Below are 19,202 nucleotides of genomic sequence, written 5' to 3'. Positions count from 1 at the left end.
AATGTAGAAACTTGCATATGGAAAATATAAAAACATCAACCGTGTTTGAGGAAATACAAACCAGCAAGAGGAAGACACCAACAAAGAAGACAAGTAAATACACAGGACAATACCGAACCAGAGCATATAGCACACTCAGCGATGTCAGATACAGCGTTCATAATGATGGGATGTTGTGCAGGCCAATTCCCTGCCACAGAAATAAAAGAGGGGAGCGGCATTGAGAAATATACGTAGGACTTTGAATCCCTGAACCCGTCCCGTTCAGACCCTCTACCTCACCCTCTGATGTTGGAAAGATGACGCTCCCAAGGAAGTTCCTGTGTTGATAAGAACCACTGAGGCTGCAGGTGGATCCTGTTAATACAGTTTTTAAACTGACAATGAACCTGACTCAGCTCAGTCTCACGTCTTAAAATTTAAATGATGTTTAATGCACAAGATGTAAAACCTCAGATTCTTCTGATTTCTTTGAAAACCAAATTCTCCAATACATCGTGGTTTTACCCAGAAGGTTGTTGGTTCAGTGCTGAAGTGTTGTTGGGCACTTATTAGTTTCAGCTTCAACAACTTGAATTTTATGGATAAATTTGAAGATAAATACAATTTAAAAACAGGGAAATCAAATGTACACACACAAAAACAGACAGATCACACTCGATCAAATACAAAATAATGGTTTTATTTTGAAGGTTTCTACCCGGATGTGTAATGTTTTAATGTTAAACTTTGTAGAAGCTCTGATCACAAAGACAAAACCCTGAGTTAGTTGTTCAGGCTTCAAGTTTTTATTGTTACCACAGTTACACATGTTTTATTAGACACAAGTACAAATACACAGTCAGACATGAAACCACAGGAAGTTAGAATACAACTCATTTAATGTTACTCCGAGGACCGAGTATTATTATCACGAGACAGGAGGAAACAGAAGTATTCATCGAGGACAACAAATACTAAAGAATATATATGTTCAATGGTTAATACAGAGATAAGAACCAATCACAGCTGAGAGAGGCAGCTGGCCAATCAGAGCGGACTGGGCTTCATCGGGAGGGGGGGGGGTCTTAAAGAGACAGGAGCATAAGTGTTTGAGACAGAGGCTGAAGAGAGGAGCTGCAGCGATGGACAGTCTGAGGGACGTGATGTTTCCTGAACTTTAGAGCATGAAGACATTCTACTGTCATTAGAATGATCCACCTGAACATGTGAAGAACACGCCTCTTCACAGGTGAAGAACACGCCTCTTCACGTGTTCAGTCATGGCTCAGTTTCATCAACTTTATATTTGTTTCCAAAACATCAAAGCCAGTGAACATTAAAGTGACAGAAAACAAAACAAGCTGCTAAACGTCATCAGACAACAACTGAGCCCAGTGAGGAGGAGGAGGAGGAAGAGGAGGAGGAAGAGGAGGAGGAGGAGGAGGAAGAGGAGGAGGAGAAGAAAGAGGAGGGGTTTAGAGGAAGAGGACGAAGAGGAGGAGGAGAAAGAGGAGGGCGAAGAGGAGGAGAAAGAGGAGGGGTTTAGATGAAGAGGAGGGGTCTGCCTCTGGTAGTTCAGCTGTTGGGTTTTGGAAAGCGTCAGTGAGAGGAGCTGAACCACAGACTGAGGTTAAATATAGAGACTCCAGAGAGAAAAGAACAAGGGATTTTATTTCAGCTGAAAGAAAGAAAGTTTCTCTCTCTCTCTCTCCACACTCACTTTTATCTGCTGCTCTCTCGCCCCGTGAGTTCACAGAGACTCCGGCTCTGACGGAGGAGAAGAAGTAAACCTGATGATGTTGTGTCAGTGAACGCAACACAGACCTGGACTGATTTTATTTTCTGGACTGAGAAGCTGTGACGCCTCAGGGGAGCGACCAGGTAAGAGAGAGAGTGACGTCATCAGCGTCTGTTAAAGGCCGACGCTCAAACTGTGACAATCAAAGACACAATTGAGGTTTATAAAATCAAGAGACGTATTCATTTAACACATCATCACGCTGGTCACAACATTTAAAGGTTAAATGTCATCTTGTCTTTAATATTCAGGACAATGTGCTGCAGTGGAGAACATTTTATTTCTTAAACATTTTGGTGGTTTTGTCCATTTAACCTTAAAGATAAATCATAAACTGTAGATGCTGGTTCACACAGTTATTATTATATTCTGATGTAATATAGAGTCAGTGTCACTGATGTGTTCAGGCGACCCTGAAAGTATTTACAGGTTTTAAAAATATGAATCTGTGAAGTAACAGGTAATTTTTTATTTATTTTAGTTATTGTTCAGGAAAATATAATAAAGTACATGAAGCTTAGGATTGTACAAAAGTACTTGAACTAAACAACCAGATATATACAGTTATAAAATAAACCTACACAGTCTTTTATTTTCCTTGTTTTGCTCAGTGATTCACTATATATGAGTCATATTTTATAAAGAATACTTTGTGAATAAACTTTGTATGACTAACGGATCAGGACATTTACTCAGTGATTCTTTACTGCACATTTTTTAATAATTGCTTTTAATCAAGATTCATTGTGCAGTGAAACAAAGAATCAAACAAAGAATTTAATGATGAGATAAGAAAAATATAAAATAATTATATTCTAAAAGAAATTAGAACGATAATATAAATAAAGATAAAAAAATAAAATAAAGATAAAACGATATAATTCTCATAACATCACACTTACAGAAGCAGAATGATAATAATGAGTAAAGTGTGTGTTGTGATGAGATGTTGTTTGTGTAGTAAAGTGTGTGTCACTGTTGTGTTGTGTGTCACTGGGGCGAAGCTTCGCTGAGCGACTGACTCATGAATGAAAACGGTCCCTGAGCTCCGAGCTGCTTTTAGAAAACACGTGAATTTAACAAATGCTTCTCGGACGAGCTGCTGTCACTGTGTGACGCTGAGTCATGTGAAGGCAGAGTTATCATGACGCAGCAGAAACTAAAGCAGCAGTTTGTGAGATTTTATTATTAATATTTGATTCATTAAACTTATGATATAAAACTTCACAACAATCATCAGCCTTTGAGTCAGTCTGAACACGGAGGAGGTCACGAGGACACAGGAGCCTCCATCTTGCAGCGATCGGTGGAGGCGTGGTATCAAGGTCCCACCGACATGTGCTCAGCCAATCAGGAGTCAGCTGTCAATCATGACGTCTCAAATAACGAATTCAAACCAAACTGATCAGAAACACTCGAACGAACATCAGTGAGAGAAGAACGAGCTGAAAAGACAGAAACATCTTTACAAACTTTTATTTTAACACTTTCCCTGTTTGGTTCATGTCCCATCTGCTAACATGGAGGAGGTTTATGACCTGTACTGCAGCCGGCCAGCAGGGGTCGATAGAGACACGCTGGCTTTACTTTTTGGTGTCTATGGGCTCAGAGACGTCGTCTTTCAGATCCAAACCACGTGAAGAAGAAAACTTTGACTCGGTGGATCTAATTTAAACAGTGACTCAGTGAGGGGGGCAGTGATTTGCTCAAGGGCACTAAATCAATCACAGTGCCAGGACAGCCCGTCCCTCGGGTTAAATTTGGAAAATGTTCCCGGTCTGATCCGTGTAAAAGCCAAACAATAAACAGAGGAGCGCTCTGGCTCGACCTCGTCTGTGTTATCATACCCAGCATGCACTGCTCTGCCCACGTCTCCTGAGACCAGCGCTCCATTAATAGCTTCACTTTTCCCCTCCACTGTTTTCACTGCACCAGTTATTTCCAACCTTTTCTGTGAGCAGCAGGAACTCGGACCAGAAGCACCTGCCAACGATTGAACTGAACATTCGTTCATCACAAAGATGTTTTGAATTCTCTTCAATGTTAAAAGTTTGTTTGTCGGACTCGTCTGTCGGCAGAATGTCTCGGGACAGAATTCATCGACACGGTTTCAAATCCTCGAGACATTTTCGCTTGAATAAGAAACTTGATTTACGAGGATCAAAGTCGTTAATCAGGATTGAATTTGGGCGTCGTCTACCTGTACTTGACTCTGATTGGTTTGTAGACAGCGTCTGACGTGGCCGTGTTGTCAGTGGGGGGGGTTGTAGTCTTTCTGCTTGATTGGAGGACATGAGTACTCCACAGTACTACAGTACTCCACAGTACTACAGTACCTTCACTAGTTCAAATGCACCACAGGAACGTCCTTGTGGTTCAAGGACGGCGAAGACTGCAGCTGCTTCCTCTTCTTCTTCTATTGTTTAATGCAGTCTCTGCTTCCTGTGATCGGTCAGACCTCCTCGTTTCTTCCAGAAAACATTCCCTCGTTAGTGTTTCGCTCTGTGTCGCCTCAGAAACTCTTTGTTTGGGTTGATTCTGTCAGTTTGTGATATTGTTCCTGTGTCTCCCAGCGGCAGCTCAAGGCCAAATGATAACAGCCATGAGATCACTCTTCTAATTCAGCCCAGTGATCTGAGGCGGACGGGGACGTTCAACAGCGTCTGCCCTCGAGTTTGGTTTCATAACAGCAGCTGCAGTTCCCATGACAACATAACAGGGACCTGAGGAGCCCTGCGTTTGTTTAGGGGGCGTTTTCTGCTGCGAGGAGGGACACATAAAAAAACACCGATGACATCGTGATGGATAACGATGGGAACGACGTGATGTCGTAATCGAAACTCTCCATTGTCGCCGGTTGATCAGGCGTTCCCGGGGGGCCCCTCTCAGCTCGGGGGCCCAGGCACCGGCTTATTAACGCTGGTTGCCCCACGTTCCGATGGATTTTGAGCCGCTCAAACCACAGGTGGTGTTTAACACACAGCAGCAGCAGCAGCGGCCTGGACTGTCACCACGTCCATGGATTCATGCTGTCGTTAAATAAAAAAATAATGTGTGAAATAAAATGTCTCCACAGTCAAATAATAAAAGTCCAGAACAAGAGATGGAACCCTCCGCTGCGGCTAAACACAGAAATAAAATGATCAAACTGATTTTTGAAGCCTCATTAATCTTCAGCTGAACTTTTATCACCTTGACTTGAGGACTTTTTGTTGCCATGACGACCATTAACAGCAACAACCACATTCATTCAGACGTGTTTGAGGTTTGAGGTCAGAGGTTAGCTACTGTGGACGGACGATTCGACTGCAGCACAAATCAAAAACGTATTAGGACACGTCTCGGCGTAAGAGACTGAGTCGATTGTGGTCTGAGGTGTGTTGGATGAATGCTCAGCTTTAATTCGAGCTCCTCCTGCTGTGATGTTGAGACGTTTCACGCTCCCCTCACCAGCGTCTCTGATTTTATTGCTTGTTAAAGTCCTGCAGGATGAATGGGCGTCCTCTGTGAGGCCTCTGATTGGACGTTCTGAGTTGATCTCATGACTCTCACGTTAAACAGCTGCTGGGTTTGACCAGCGACCACTTCAGATGAACTGTGTTCGGGAGCTAACCGGCTCGTAAATGTAAAAACTGACGTAGAATGAGAAGTGGACTCATCCCCCCCCCCTCGTCCCCCACGCCTCCTCCCTCTATCACTTTATGAGGGAAGTGACTTCATGCTCATTCCATTCAGGAGGCATGTGAGACTTGGCTGCTGCCCGGTGATGTCAGTTTCTCTGGACTGGTCACTGCTGATTAGAGCTCTTGAGCAAAACCAGCGGGAGTTGAAATACCTGCTTTGTCTCAACCGACAAATATTCCTTCATATTTCGAATATTTAAATTGTATTTCTCTGTTTTATTGTTTTATTGTTTTCATGCAAACAGCACAGACACCAGTCATTCTCCCACCGAGCCTCGATAACAGCTGGGTTGAGATAAATTGTGATTCTGGTGAATCTGTGGATCTGCAGCGGATGTGAGAGGTTGAACTGCTCGACCTCGATGAAACTCCTGAGGAGCTTCATGTCTCCAGCTCTCTAACACCACCTGTCTGCATCAAGTCCAAACCTCTGACCCACTTTCGGCTGAATTAAAACATTTTCATGTTTCTATATTTGGAGCTGTCAGAGCTCCACGTACGGAGGCAGGTGGTTTCTGCAGCAGGACACTGGGATTAGTCCTGCGTCTCGTAGGAAATGAACTGTGTAGCCTGTTCAGAGCGGTTCTCTCTACGATCAGAGACGTTCAGGGTTGGATGTAGTATCACGTTCAAATCTGAATCCATAAAGTACCTGAGAGTTTTAAGTCCAGAGAATCTCTGGGAGGTCAAAGGTCACAGCAGATCCCTTCATCTCTTAAAGGTGAACTTCAGCGAGGCAGGAGGAACAAGGTTCTTAAATCTCAGTTAAAACAACACTTGAGTTCCTTTTGTTTCTGACGTTGCAGTAACACTAAAGATGGTGATGTGAGCCCGTAGCGACGCTCAAGCCGCAACTGGAAGTGTCACTATTTCAAGCAGCGGTGCTTGAAATCCTGATATTAGTCAAGCACTGCTCAGTTTATTCCAGCCGGCGACGTCGAGTGGTTTCCATGGAGTCATGGAACCAGACACTGATGACACTGAACCTCGCTCAGCAGTTCACACTGTGACACACGTGGAGCAGAACACGCTTCTGTGTTTTCATCCTAACGTTCGTCATGCAGGTGGATGAAACTCGTCAAAGTTCAGTTTGACCACAGGGAAGGTTTTTAAAAGATGTCAGTGAACTCAACGCACTGTGCTGAGAGGTTGGTGGAGAAGCTAATGCTGCTCTGGAACTGCAGGAGACGTATCGCCAAGTATCTGTGAACACATTTGCTTGATATCACTTCATCAACAGGTGATGAGGTATCAGGAAATGGAAAATGGGCTTGATCCAGTTTTCTCCTGGAGCAGTCATTCCTCTGTGTATCTGACGGCCTCCTGTGGCACAGATGACCGACTCTACTTTCCTCGTCACGGGGAGTTAGACCAGACCTCCTGACCGCTGCCTTGTATGGTCACATTTAAACCTGACATGTCGAAATCATGAAAAACAGGTTGAAGAATCAGCTGCTGTCACTTCCAAAGCAGTTTGTATCTATGAAAGTCATCTGTACCCAACAGAAACATTTACAGTCAAGTCTTTTTAGAATCGGCCTCTGGAGAATATCTCTTGTTCGTGGACGTCAGGGACGGATCTCCTCTTGTCGTCCATCGGGGATGTGACCTCTGTTTAGTTACCGACGTGTTGTTTCTTCCCAGAAACCGTCAGCGGCTGTTTATTTACAACATGTGTTGTTGTGGGGGGGGACGAGCGCTGCAGCTGAGAAGTGAATGTGTGGCTCAGGAATCCGAGGGGCTGCTGATGACTTATAAAGTGATAGCCTTGAAACTTTTGTTGGACTCTGTAGACACCAGCGAGGGGAGACCCTAAAAATACCCAGTTAAGATTTCACCAAACAAACAGCTGCAGGGATCCATCTCACACACACAGATCAGCTGTTTGTCGCGTTTCCACCGAGGCTGTGCAGCAGAATAAAAACTCTTCAGACTCCGAACGCCACAGAAATAAATATTTGAACTCATCATCAAATTCCCATCAAAGTCCATCTGCCCGAGGATTCTTTTATTTTCATCCTGCAGTGTGAGATATGTTTATATTGAACTGGTGCTGGAAGTTTAACAATGTGTTGTGATCAGAGCACGTTGGGATTGTGACGTTAGTGTGGAAGCGTGTTCAACAACGTGAACTTTCTTCTGGAATAAACAGATTTGAAAACATTTTATCTGGAAAGAAAAATAACACAATTCTACGATTCAGGTTTTAAAAAGACTTTTCTGCACAGAGACAATATATCTCATTTGGTCACGACTCGTCACGTTGATCCTGGTTTCAGACCTGTGACCCTCTCGTTATTGGATGATCCGTCTAACCACTGCTGCCAACACGCCTCCTCCACGCCTCGTCCCCTCTCGTGTGTCGAGCGTGGAGCACAGCTGTCTGGGGCGTGAATCACAGAGACACGTTTAGCCTCATCACGTCTCCAGAAATATCTCCAGGACGAGAGAGACACAATCTGACATGTATTGGTCCTCTTGTGTTTTGGGTTAATTCACATTTGCTGCAGAGGAAAGACGTGTTGACACAAACCACCGATGTTTCATTAACATGACTGCAGAGGTCACTTCATCATTAAACTGGTCAAACCCTCAGAATACGATTAACAACTCAATACTGGATTATTAATAATGATGCATGAATGAGTAGGCATCAGTTTAATACTGTAGGTTTCTGCCTCAGAATAATAAATATATGGTTATAACAACAATAATTATAACTTTATAGAAACAGACACTTTTATAAACAGGACGAATAAAAACAAGAACACAAAACCTCATAGACAAGAAGCTAACGAATAGAATTTAACTTAAAATGAATGACAAAGAAAAAGAGATGAATTTATAGAGATGATTTAAAAACACGGAAGAGATTCAAGTTTAATTTGCTGTGAAACAATGATTTAATCAAACATACATTAAAACAACAGCACAGTCTTCACCAGGAGAATTATTATTATTAATATCAGATTTGATGAAGCATGAGCATCAATACATTTATATAAAATAATATTCATATATATATAAATCTCTGATTTCAATGTGTCTTCCACCCTCTAAAGTATAACATGTCCACATACTTTTGGCCACAACGTTGTAGGACGTTTTGTGACATCCTGTTATTTCACGTGTGTATTTACAGTAAATAGAGATGATGCTGGGCGGCTCTCAAACCTCCTGCTGCAGCATCAGGATCATCTCAGCTTCACGTTTCCCCCTCCTGCTCCTCCGGCTCCTCCTGCTCCTCCGGCTCCTCGTCCAGCTCACTGACCGTCACAAACAGAGGAAAGGGGGCAGCTCTGAAACAACTATTAATAACAGGCAGGGCTAATGTGGTCGCTGCCGCTCGGCTGCCAGGATTTTCTCTGGCTGAGTCACAGGCTGCTTTCATCCAGAGCTGCAGCCTCTGGGAACTTTGGCCTCTTTCAGATCCGATGGCCTGTGACTGGTTGTTTTCTGTGTGACGGCGTCGAGCTTCACAGCTGCTGCTCTCATCACTGTTTGTTCAGGAGCTCACTGATGATGCAGCGTCGCAGGAGAACCCACACTTGACTTGATTCACCTGAATCATGATCAAACTGTCAAATAGACCATGTGGACGTTTGATTCCTCTCACTCCTGAGCGATGACGTCATCGCAGCAGGTTCATGTGCTGCTTTAAAAATGAGAGAAGACGAGGGATGATGATGAAATATGACGAACTCCTTCTCTGTTTTAAATGTTCCCAGAATAAACACAACAACAGGGAACATTTACAAATCTTAAAGTTTGTGCTCTGACTCCAAACCTGATGTAATAATGACATCACTGCCTCATCTGTTCTTCTCGCAGGCTGAAGAATAAAGATGAGATCCAGGAACTGCACCATGGGTCCAGAAGACGAACACATCCAACCCACGAAAGGGTTCATCAAGCAGCAGCAGCAGGAGGAGCAGGTGGAGGAGGAGGAGGAGGAAAACACACCGGAGCTGATGAAGAGGAAGATGAAGGACGGGAGGACGGGGGTGTCCAGGAAACCTCAGAGATCTGCAGAGAGCAGCAAGAAGACAACTCTGGATCTGTCCAAGAAGGACCTGCTCCACCTGCTGGGAATCATGGAGGGAGAAGTTCAGGTGAGAACAAAGATTCATTCATCTGTGATTTCTGTCAACCTCTGATTCTTTTAACTCCTGAAACTAAATGTTTTTATACTCAACTCAAAAAGTGAAGTCGCCAAAATAAAGGGGTTCAGTTCTTCTGACGACAGATTTAACCTTTAAAACCTCTGGATGAAGTAGAGCTGAGATTCTCCTCCTGATTGGTTCTTATCGGTTGTAACTCGAGTGGAAACAGACGCCGGCTCCTCTCTGATAATGATTTTCTAATGGAGCCACATTTATAATCTGCTCTGCGGAGAGACAGGAAGCTGCTGCCGCTCGTCTGTTTGGGCGTGTTGAATATTTTCCATTAGCAACGCACCCAGGGAGACATTATTCTGAGAGGGACGTCAAATAGAGCGACACACGAAAACACTAAATATACACATGTTAAATGCATGATATTGAAATAAAGAGGGTTTTGCTGCAGGATGAAGAAATGTTCATTGAAACGTTCCTGGACAGACTCCTGCTGCTTCTTCACATGATAATGAAATGGAGGAAACTGTATTTACACCAAACATCCTGTTTCTTCAGCCTGAATGTTTGAAGCAGGCGATGTCGTGCTCCAGGTTTCGTCACGCTGGTGCAGAGACTTTGTGTTTGAGGCCTTCAAAGACTGAGGGGAACAGCTCCCTCTGCTGGGACAAGCAGGACTAGAGGTCAACGTGAAGCAGCTTCACATTCACATGACGTTCAAACTGTTCATCAGCTGCTTCTCACAGTTTTCAGTTTCAACACAAACCTGTTTCACGTTGCTGTTCCCTTGTCTCGTGAGTGACGAGTGTAGATTAAGACCTGTTGTGTCCCCTCAGGCCAGAGAGGACATGATCGGCCTCCTGAAGTCGGACAGGACCAGGCCGGAGACTCTGGAGGCTCACTACGGTTCGGCCAACCCCAGCAAACCCCTGCAGGCGCTGCAGAGAGACGGACTGCTCGGCCACGGCCACCGCGGCACAGAGGACGTCTACGAGAAACCCATGGCTGAGGTGATGGAGGGAGCACGTGGTTAGGAACAGAGGAGAGATAGTGACAGCTGCTGCTCATGTCGCTCAGATTTTTACTTAATAACTGACTCAGAAACGTTTCTTCTATAATTAAATCTACTAAAAACCTTCAAGGAAGTTACGATGACTTTATATTGACCCATGAAATTAAACGTTTTATTTCTCAAGTGTAAATGTTGTTTTAAAGAAAAAGGAAAAAGTTTCCGGTGCAGAAGTTTTTAATCCTGAAGGAGAAATACGAGACGCTGCGTAAACGTTGTATCACAGATGATTCGATTCTCTGTGTTTGTGTAGAGGAACAGTTCTGACGAGTCCACTGTCGAGAAATTATACTTCGACAACTATTTCATGTCAGTTTGGAATTTCTATCAAAAACTTGTTCAAACGGTTTTCAAATGAAAAATGTACGGTGGCCTTGAAGTTCAAATCCCAACAAAAGAGAAACTCACCAGATGAAAACCAGAAGAAGCATCGTCTCTGATTGGACGACAGTTTCCTGTTTTCATCTGTTCTTGTTTGAACTTCAGAGCCTCCGAGTTTATTTTGATGTTGAGCTTCACTCACGTAAAGTGTGAAATCACCTCTAACGTGTTGAACCTGCATCGTTTCAGCTCCAGAAACAAACATGACAAATAGAAGAAAACAGACATTTCATAGAATCGAATTTGTTCTGCAGTGAAAAGACTGAGCGTGAAAATATTCAGAATAAATCTCATGCTCATTATTGTCTCACACACACACACACACACACACACACTGAGGGTAACGTGGCTGTGTCCTCGTCAGTTGGACCGTCTGGAGGACAAACAGAAGGAGACGTACAGACGGATGCTGGAGCAGCTGCTGTTGGCTGAGAAATGTCACCGCCGCACTGTGGCTGATCTCGACAACGAGAAACGCAAACACGTCGACTTCATGAACAAGAGCGACGACTTCACCAACCTGCTGGAGCAGGAGAGAGAGAGGTGAGGCCTCAGTGTGTGTGTGTGTGTGTGTTTCTTCATCTCTCAGCTCTTTCATTATTTCTGCCTTTACAGTTTGAGCTTCGTACGTCTGCTCGCTCTCGGCTCTGAGACGAAACACATTCCTGTCGGCTGCAGTCAGCGTTCACATTCACTGCAGGTGAAATCAGGAATGTGTCGGCCCTGAACTCAGAGCGGGTGATGTCATTCCCCGCAGAGGTCCTGCTGGATGATTAGAGGCCGTGTTTGCATAACAACTGTCACCGACTAATACGACTGCACAAGAGCTTTTCTTCTCTTCAGCCGTTAGAAACCTGCTGCGAAAAACCATCAGTATTTTACTGATCTGTTACTAAATCTGCCCAGTGAAGACGAACGAACAAAGTCAGAGGTTTTAACTTCAATAGAATAAACCAAACTGAATTAATAAAGTAAAGACCTTTAGATCTATGAACGTGCAGCAGGAGGTGGTGGAGACCAAACACCAACTCCTCAGAACATCCAACACAGACGCTCCCGGTGAACGATCGGACTCTCAAACTGGACGTGGAACGTCACCAACAGAAAACGTGATGAAATGTCGATGTTGCTGGAAAGTTTTTTCTGCCCCAAGTGGCCAAAAAAAAGTCTCTGCAGGTTAAACACCACGCTGCAGTGACGATGATGCTGACGTAAAAGTTCAGAAACTTTTCTTTCCAAACTATTAGAAGAAGAAGTCGTCAAAGTTCAAGCAGCAGAATTTTTCAGTGTGATCTGATGGACCGGTGGTTTCTGACCTCCAGGGCGTCCTGAGACTCCTAATCCCAGTCGGGTTTGTGTGGTCTGTGACTTTAGGATTCAAACCAGGAAGTTACGTCTGTCTACAGAGAAATTAGGTTTTTCTCCTCTATAATTTTACAGTGGTGGACAAATCCGATTCATGTTAAAAAATGCAACCTAAAAAATCCTGCTTTCACCCCCGAACACTCGAGGAGAGCCGCGCCTCCTCGTTCTCATTCTGTTCTGAATGTTAATAAGGATGTAAGAAATCATTGGGGCTATAATTAGCTACAGATCAGCTCTCTCTCTCTCTCTCTCTCTACTTTTAATATGTAGAAACATCAAACCATCAATTAGTGTTCAAATTAGATTTCAGAAAGCAGAATAACAGAAAGAGTGCAATGCATCTTCTTTGCTAGAAGACAGAGGAGGATTTTATCCAGTGAGACTTAAACTGTGAGCAACAATGTCCAAAATCCCAAAGCAGCCAAGTTAAGTGAAACTATCGGAGCCACAAAACCATGTAGTGATGTTTCTGGATGTATTTGTAATAATGCGGAGCAGCGACAGAAAGCCTCTGCATCTGTAAACTCTTTGCTCTGCTCATATTTGGCTCATTTAGAGAACCACAGGCCTCCTCTGAAGCCATGAGCTCACATACAACCAGCCGCTGGGTTTATATCCACGTCCTCTCCCTTTGCACGAGACGGGGGGATTATAATGAGAGAGCATTGTCCTCTACAAAACAAAACGTCTTGTCTTGCATTGTTGCCGCGTTGCTGTGGAAACGCTGCCGGGGCTGCAAGACGGTCGGGAGACAACCCGGGTCAAAGTGGAGCAGATGAAGACGAAGACACAGAACAGAAAGACAGAAAAGCTTGAACTTCACTTTTCACCTTGTTCCTCGAGAGGAGAAAATCAGAAGCAGTTCGAAAGAAGAGGAAGAGCTTGAAAGCCTTGAACCCTCCTCCTCCACCACCTCCTCCTCCTCCTCCTCAGTGTCCACACAGGGTCAGCGCCTCCGTGCACCATATATGGAGGCCGGGATGACATCACCAGCCGGTGGAGTGGTGCTGTTTAGCAACTTCCACCTTTTTCATTGTCCACTGATGACATGTTTGGAATGTGATGGCTAATTCCCTGTGGAGTGGGGGCCCCTCCTTCCCTGGCTCTGGGATCCTGTGAGGCTCCAGCAGCAGCAGCAGCAGCAGCAGCAGCAGCAGCATGTGGCTCCTGCTCCGCTTTAAAAACACTCAGACATGGATCCACCCTCCCTGCATCACAACGTGTTGGTAAGTTGAGCGGAGTTTCTTCGACACAGGAGGAGCAGGCTGCGTTGGGTTTAGTAAAAAGTTTCAGTTCTCTCTCTGTGCAGAGCTGAGACGTGTTTGAGAGTCTGCTGTGACACGAGGAAGAGAAACTGCAGCAGACTCCTGCAGAGATTAGCTAAACATCCACCAACAGGTTAAAGTCTCAGAGGTTGGCTGGCAGCTCGGCGGCGCCTCGTGTTATTGTTTCATCCGGTTGGTTTGTTGTGTTGAAGTTAAAATGTGTGAAAGTGCAAAGATCAACACGTCGTGAGGATTCAGCCGGTTCAGGTCATTTATCCTGTGTCAAGACAAGTGCACTTTATCTGTCTTCTCAAAGCCGGTTAGCTGGAGCAACATCAGAACAAAGATGACAGACAACGAAAAACCACGAGGGGACATTTACTCAAACACACGAGACTTCACATGTGTCTCCTGTAGAAAAAGTCCAATTTCATCATCTGAATAAAATCATTTGCTCCCTGTGTGAACCAGATACTACAATATTATTAAAAAAACAAACATCTGGGGATAAGCGGACAAAATCCCTTCCAGACGGAACACGAGGTGAAATTTAGATGCGGCTCATTTGCAAACAAAGTCCAAGAGGAAAGACGTGAGTGTTTAAACTTGGCTGCAGTGCACATGTGTGCTCCAGTGTGTCAGTGTGCATGGTTATTGTCTGTTATTTGTTGTACTCTTCAGAATCAACTCTCATCTGTTATAACCACATGAATCTAATTCTCGTCTCTCACCTCGATCATCTGGTCACAGCAGAACTGACTGAATCCCTCCAGCTCCACACTCACTGACCTGCAGCTGGAATTCTTCCTTTCGACTCTGGACAAGTTCAGCTCAGTCACAAAGGTTCAGGCCCCGATGTGCTGCTCGTTTTATTTCTGTCGATCCCTCGTCCCCGTTTAATTTCCTCCGCTCGTCGGTGATGAGCTTTCTTCCATGAGGAAATGGGAGAGCTTGATAATAACTGACGATTCCTTTTCTGCATCTAATCATTAATGATCGTGAGCATACGATCACATTTTGATGTGAAATGGATTCAGGGTTGAGAGCATTGAAACATGTTTGACGTTAACTTTCGCATCTTGTGTTTTCTTCCGTTTGTTTCTTAGACTCAAACGGCTGCTGGAGCAGGAAAAGGCCTATCAGGCTCGTAAGGACAAGGACCACAGCAGGAGGCTGGAAAAGGTCAGAGCGGAGCTGGTGAAGCTCAAGTCCTTTGCCCTGATGTTGGTGGACGAACGGCAGCTGCACATCGAGCAGATCGACCAGCAGAGCCAGAAGGTCCAGGACCTCACTCAGAAGCTGCAGGAAAAAGAGCAGCGATTGGCCACCGTGACCGACGGCGCCAAGGAGGACGGACAGAAGGTCCTCAAACTGGAGGCCGAGCTGGAGCACAAAACAGCCACGTTTGCACAGGAGCACGAAGAGATGACCACAAAGTTAGGAAACCAAGAGACACAAAGCAGACAGCTGAGGCTGAAGCTGGCTGGACTGGCTCAGAAGATCGAGGAGCTGGAGGAAAGAAACAAAGAGCTGCAGAAGTCTGAGGAGGACCTGCAGGAGCTGAGGGAGAAGATCAGCAAAGGGGAGTGTGGCAACTCCTCTCTGATGGCCGAGCTGGAGAATCTGCGTAAGAGAGTGCTGGAGATGGAGGGTAAAGACGAGGAGATCACTAAAACAGAGACTCAGTGCAGGGAGCTGAGGAAGAGGCTGCAGGAGGAGGAGAACCACAGTGCGGAGCTGAGGCTGGAGGTGGATAAACTGCAGAAGAGAATGGCTGAACTGGAGAAACTGGAGGGAGCTTTCAACAAGAGCAAAACGGAGTGTTCCCAGCTTCATACAAACCTGGAGAAAGAGAAACGTGTCGTGAGGGATCTGGCTGCTGAGCTGGAGACAGTGAAAACCCGACTGAAAGAACTGGAATCATCAGAGACAAAGTTTGAAAAGACAGAAATGCTCCTCAAAGACGATCTAGTAAAGTTGAAATCATTCACGGTCATTCTGGTGGATGAAAGAAAAAACATGGCGGAGAGACTAAAACAGGAAGAACGGAAAAGTGAGGATTTGAGTAAGATGTTTAAAGCCGAGCAAGGAAAGGTCACAGAGGTCACAGAGAAGCTGATCGACGAGAGCAAAAAACTTCTCAAATTCAAGACAGAGATGGAAGCTAAAGTGACAAATCTCGCCAAAGAGAAAGATGAGTTGAAAACCAAACTTGCAAGTGAAGAGGAAAAGTGTAGGGAGCTAAATAACAAGCTTAGTGGCATGAAATTAAGGATGGACAGACTGGAGGAGACGGAGAGAGAGATGCAGAGACAGTGGGCCAACAAAGACAATAACAAGCGTCCAGATGAAGACAACAAAGTCAAAGAGCTCACGCTAGAAATTGAAAGACTTAAGAGCCGGCTCAAACAACTCGAGGTGGTGGAGGGAGATTTAATGAAAACAGAGGACGAGTATGATTTACTGGAGAAGAAATTCAGAACAGAGCAGGACAAAGCAAACACCCTCTCAAAGCTGCTGGAAGAAATGAAAAGTCAGATTGCCAGAAACAAGGCGATAGAGAAAGGTGAGGTCGTGAGTCCCGAGGCTGAGCTGAGAACTCGCTGTAAGATGGAGGAGGCGAGAACCAGGGAGCTGCAGGCGGACGTCCTGGCCCTGAAGGAAAAAATCCACGAACTGATGAACAAGGAGGACCAGCTCTCACAGCTGCAGGTGGACTATTCTGTCCTGCAGCGGAGATTCATGGAGGAGGAAGAGAAGAAGAAGAGCATGTTTCAAGAAGTGGACTGTCTCACCAAGGAGCTGGAGTCCACCAAGTGCTACAGCCGGGCACTGAGGCCAAGTATGAACGGCAGGAGGATGGTTGATGTCCCGGTGACCTCCACAGCAGTGCAGACAGACCTGGTGGCCAGCGATCCTGCTGAGGACGAGACGACGGCAGGCTTTATCAGAAAGTCAGTCCTTGAGGAAAACCACTTGATGAGCAACCTCAGACAACGAGGTCTAAAGAAGCCGACGGTTCTCGAACGATACCCTCCAGCTTCTGCAGAACTTGGGGCAAGAAAATCCTGGGTCCCTTGGATGAAAAAGAAAGAGGCCGTTACTGCGAAGACCAACGGGACGTCGTCTCTGCTCTCACAGGAAATGACCAAGCCCGGTCAGCCTCTGCATATCCGAGTGACCCCAAATCACGAGAACAGCACGGCCACCTTGGAGATCACCAGCCCGAGAGCTGAGGATTTCTTCTCCAGCACCACCATCATCCCGACACTCGGCCTTCAGAAACCTAGAATCACAATCGTCCCCAAACCCACAACTGTGACCTCAAGGAGCAAAGCCTGTGACGTGATGGGACGTCTTGATGGAGCCAAGTCTCCAGTCTCAATAACCACCATCTCCAGGGCCAAGAGTCCAGAGAAGACCAACGGCAGCAGCTCAGGCAGCCTTCAGTCTCCGGTGTCCATCATCACCGTCAGCACCACACCTGTGGCAGAAGCATGTGCTTCACCTGAGCCTCACGAAATGACCGCAGGCCGCACCGTGATCAAGATGACCCCCGAGAAGCAACCTGGGCCTCCACATGTCAGGAAATACAACGCCAACAGCAGCATCATCACAACAGAGGACAATAAGATCCACATCCACCTGGGGGGGCAGTTTAAAAGACCGTCAGAGGGGAGCAGCAGTCCTGTGCTGACGCTCAGGCATCAGGGTTTGAGCTCCGACGGCAAAGAATCATCAACGGGAACAGTTCTCCGCTCCCCACGCCAGACCTCCACGGGAAAGACGAGCAAAATGACGAGCAGCATAACAATCACACCCGTCACCTCAGCAGCTTCCAGACCGACGCAATCAGTGGTGAGAACTTCCTCGTGTACCCGTCTGTCTCTTCACACTTCGGAAAGTGTCCAGAAATTAGAGTGTGGACATTTTTAGAGTTAGTTTGTCCTGTGAAGCAGCAGATTGTCGCGTCAGACTCATTCACAAGAAACTTCATCAACACGTCCACTCGCTCACTCTGAAGCTTCCACACATTCTCCTGCTGTTTTCTCTGAGATTTTACAGATACAGATATAAAGTTCCAGAAAATGTCCAGAGGCACTGACTCAGACATTTGTTCTCACATAGAACCTCCAGAACACGTCAGGAACACGTCAGGAACACGTCTTGAGTTCAGTGCAGGTCTGAAAGCAGCTTTATTAATGTTTTGATGCTGCGTAGAAAACCAGCACAGACGCCATATTTACTCTTTTAATGTACAAGCAGAAATAACTGAATCATACTTTTTTTTTTACGTTTCAGTTTCTTCTGAAATGTTTCAAAATGCGTTCAGGTGGCGTGCGCTCCATAGATAGTCCTCTCTCCAGGTACCAACCAGCTGATTTATAGAAGTATGATGTCACTGGTATGAACTAACACTGGAATGATTCCCCTCCACAGGTCTCACATAGACAAACAGACAATTTCCCCAACTGACAAGTTTCCTCCTTTTAACCAAACACAGGCTCAAAATGACCAGTTTGACTTTTGCACTTGTGAAATGACAGATAGACAAAGAAACGTCCCAGAGAGCCATGCAGCCATAGTTAGCACTCACAATGGTGTGACTGAACCCAGTGAAATAACAGTGAGAACCTCAACACAGCTGCAGCAACTGTCTTTCAAACCGTGTCTCATGTTCTTCTGCTGTGTGTTTTCCAGCCCGGCTCGGAGGTGCAGTCAGCTCGGAGCGCGGCCACGCGCATCCCTGTGTCAAAAGGTGTGAAACCAACCAGCAAGGCGGTTCTGGGAGTGTCGACGATGACCAGGTTGGAGGCGCGGGCCGAGGGCCAGTCGATGAAAATCGAGCTGAGGAAGTCGACCGTGTGCGGAGGCTCGGCCTCGGGAGGCAAGAGCTGAGGCCTGAAGACGCTGCCATGGCAACGACTCATCGTGAACGTCTCAGTTTGCAAAACAGAACCGGGACTTTGTGTGTGACGCTGCCTTTAACAACAGATTTTCATCCTTTGTGATCTGAAATACATGTTTTCAGGAAAGATTTTAGTTTTGAAGCTTCTCTGTCTCTTTGCATGTGAACACTCGGTTTCATGTTCTGATCCTTGACTTGTAATCTCATCATCCACATTTTTCACAGCATGTGTTTACCACAGCTTACGGAGGTTTCCACTCACTGCAGCACTGTGAATAGTCTGTGGAGTTTGTGCCACACTAAAATAAAATCTATTTATCTTTATGCATCGCAGCTTTTATTCTACGCGTGAGGTTTGAGAGGAGGAGCGGGGAAATCTCCCTCATATTAAAGTCATGAAAACTAAAGCTCAGAGCTGACGTGTTGGTGAACGCTTCGCCAGATGTTTTCAGGGTCTTTGACAAAACAACTGTAAATGAAACTTTGGGTGTTAACTCAGGAAGTATTTCAAATAAAGAAGTGTTGTCAGTGGGTTCTGTTGAACATGATGATCAAATTTCCTGCAAAAATATTTCGATGCGTACAGAATGAATTTAGAAATCTGATGCTTCTAAACGTATAAATCATAAACAACC

The 19,202-nt window shown here is 45.4% G+C and overlaps 1 protein-coding gene and 1 long non-coding RNA gene across 3 annotated transcripts; one reads left to right on the top strand and one right to left on the bottom strand.

Annotated features, from left to right (window-relative positions):
* Positions 1 to 9,308: 9,308 nt before the first annotated feature.
* Positions 9,309 to 18,891, top strand: filip1b (filamin A interacting protein 1b). 2 transcript variants are annotated; one of them, XM_069515408.1, is made up of 6 exons: positions 9,309 to 9,575; positions 10,415 to 10,588; positions 11,393 to 11,571; positions 14,765 to 17,516; positions 17,961 to 18,025; positions 18,360 to 18,559. In XM_069515408.1, the coding sequence occupies exons 1-6, from the start codon at positions 9,309 to 9,311 to the stop codon at positions 18,421 to 18,423; spliced, it is 3,501 nt and encodes a 1,166-aa protein (XP_069371509.1). In that variant the 3' UTR covers positions 18,424 to 18,559. The 2 variants fall into 2 exon arrangements, with proteins under 2 accessions (XP_069371509.1, XP_069371508.1); XM_069515407.1 differs by lacking the exon at positions 17,961 to 18,025 and having other exon boundaries at positions 18,360 to 18,891.
* LOC138405626 (uncharacterized) lies at positions 9,410 to 11,385 on the bottom strand. The gene is made up of 5 exons (XR_011239424.1): positions 11,056 to 11,385; positions 10,345 to 10,583; positions 10,115 to 10,240; positions 9,660 to 9,937; positions 9,410 to 9,548 (listed from the first exon to the last, which is right to left on the bottom strand). It is a non-coding gene; the product is annotated as an uncharacterized lncRNA (long non-coding RNA).
* Positions 18,892 to 19,202: the final 311 nt, after the last annotated feature.

The sequence above is a fragment of the Paralichthys olivaceus genome, chromosome 19, assembly GCF_024713975.1.
Source record: "Paralichthys olivaceus isolate ysfri-2021 chromosome 19, ASM2471397v2, whole genome shotgun sequence".
NCBI lineage: Eukaryota > Metazoa > Chordata > Actinopteri > Pleuronectiformes > Paralichthyidae > Paralichthys > Paralichthys olivaceus.
The sequence above is the reverse complement of the archived record's forward strand: the minus strand, read 5'-3'. Positions and strand labels throughout refer to the sequence as shown.

Coding starts and splice junctions, on each gene's coding strand:
- filip1b (XM_069515407.1), top strand. CDS start 9,309: ATGAGATCCAGGAACTGCACCATGGGTCCAGAAGACGAACACATCCAA. Junction 9,576..10,414: donor TCATGGAGGGAGAAGTTCAG/GTGAGAACAAAG, acceptor GTGTCCCCTCAG/GCCAGAGAGGACATGATCGG. Junction 17,517..18,359: donor CCAGACCGACGCAATCAGTG/GTGAGAACTTCC, acceptor TGTGTTTTCCAG/CCCGGCTCGGAGGTGCAGTC.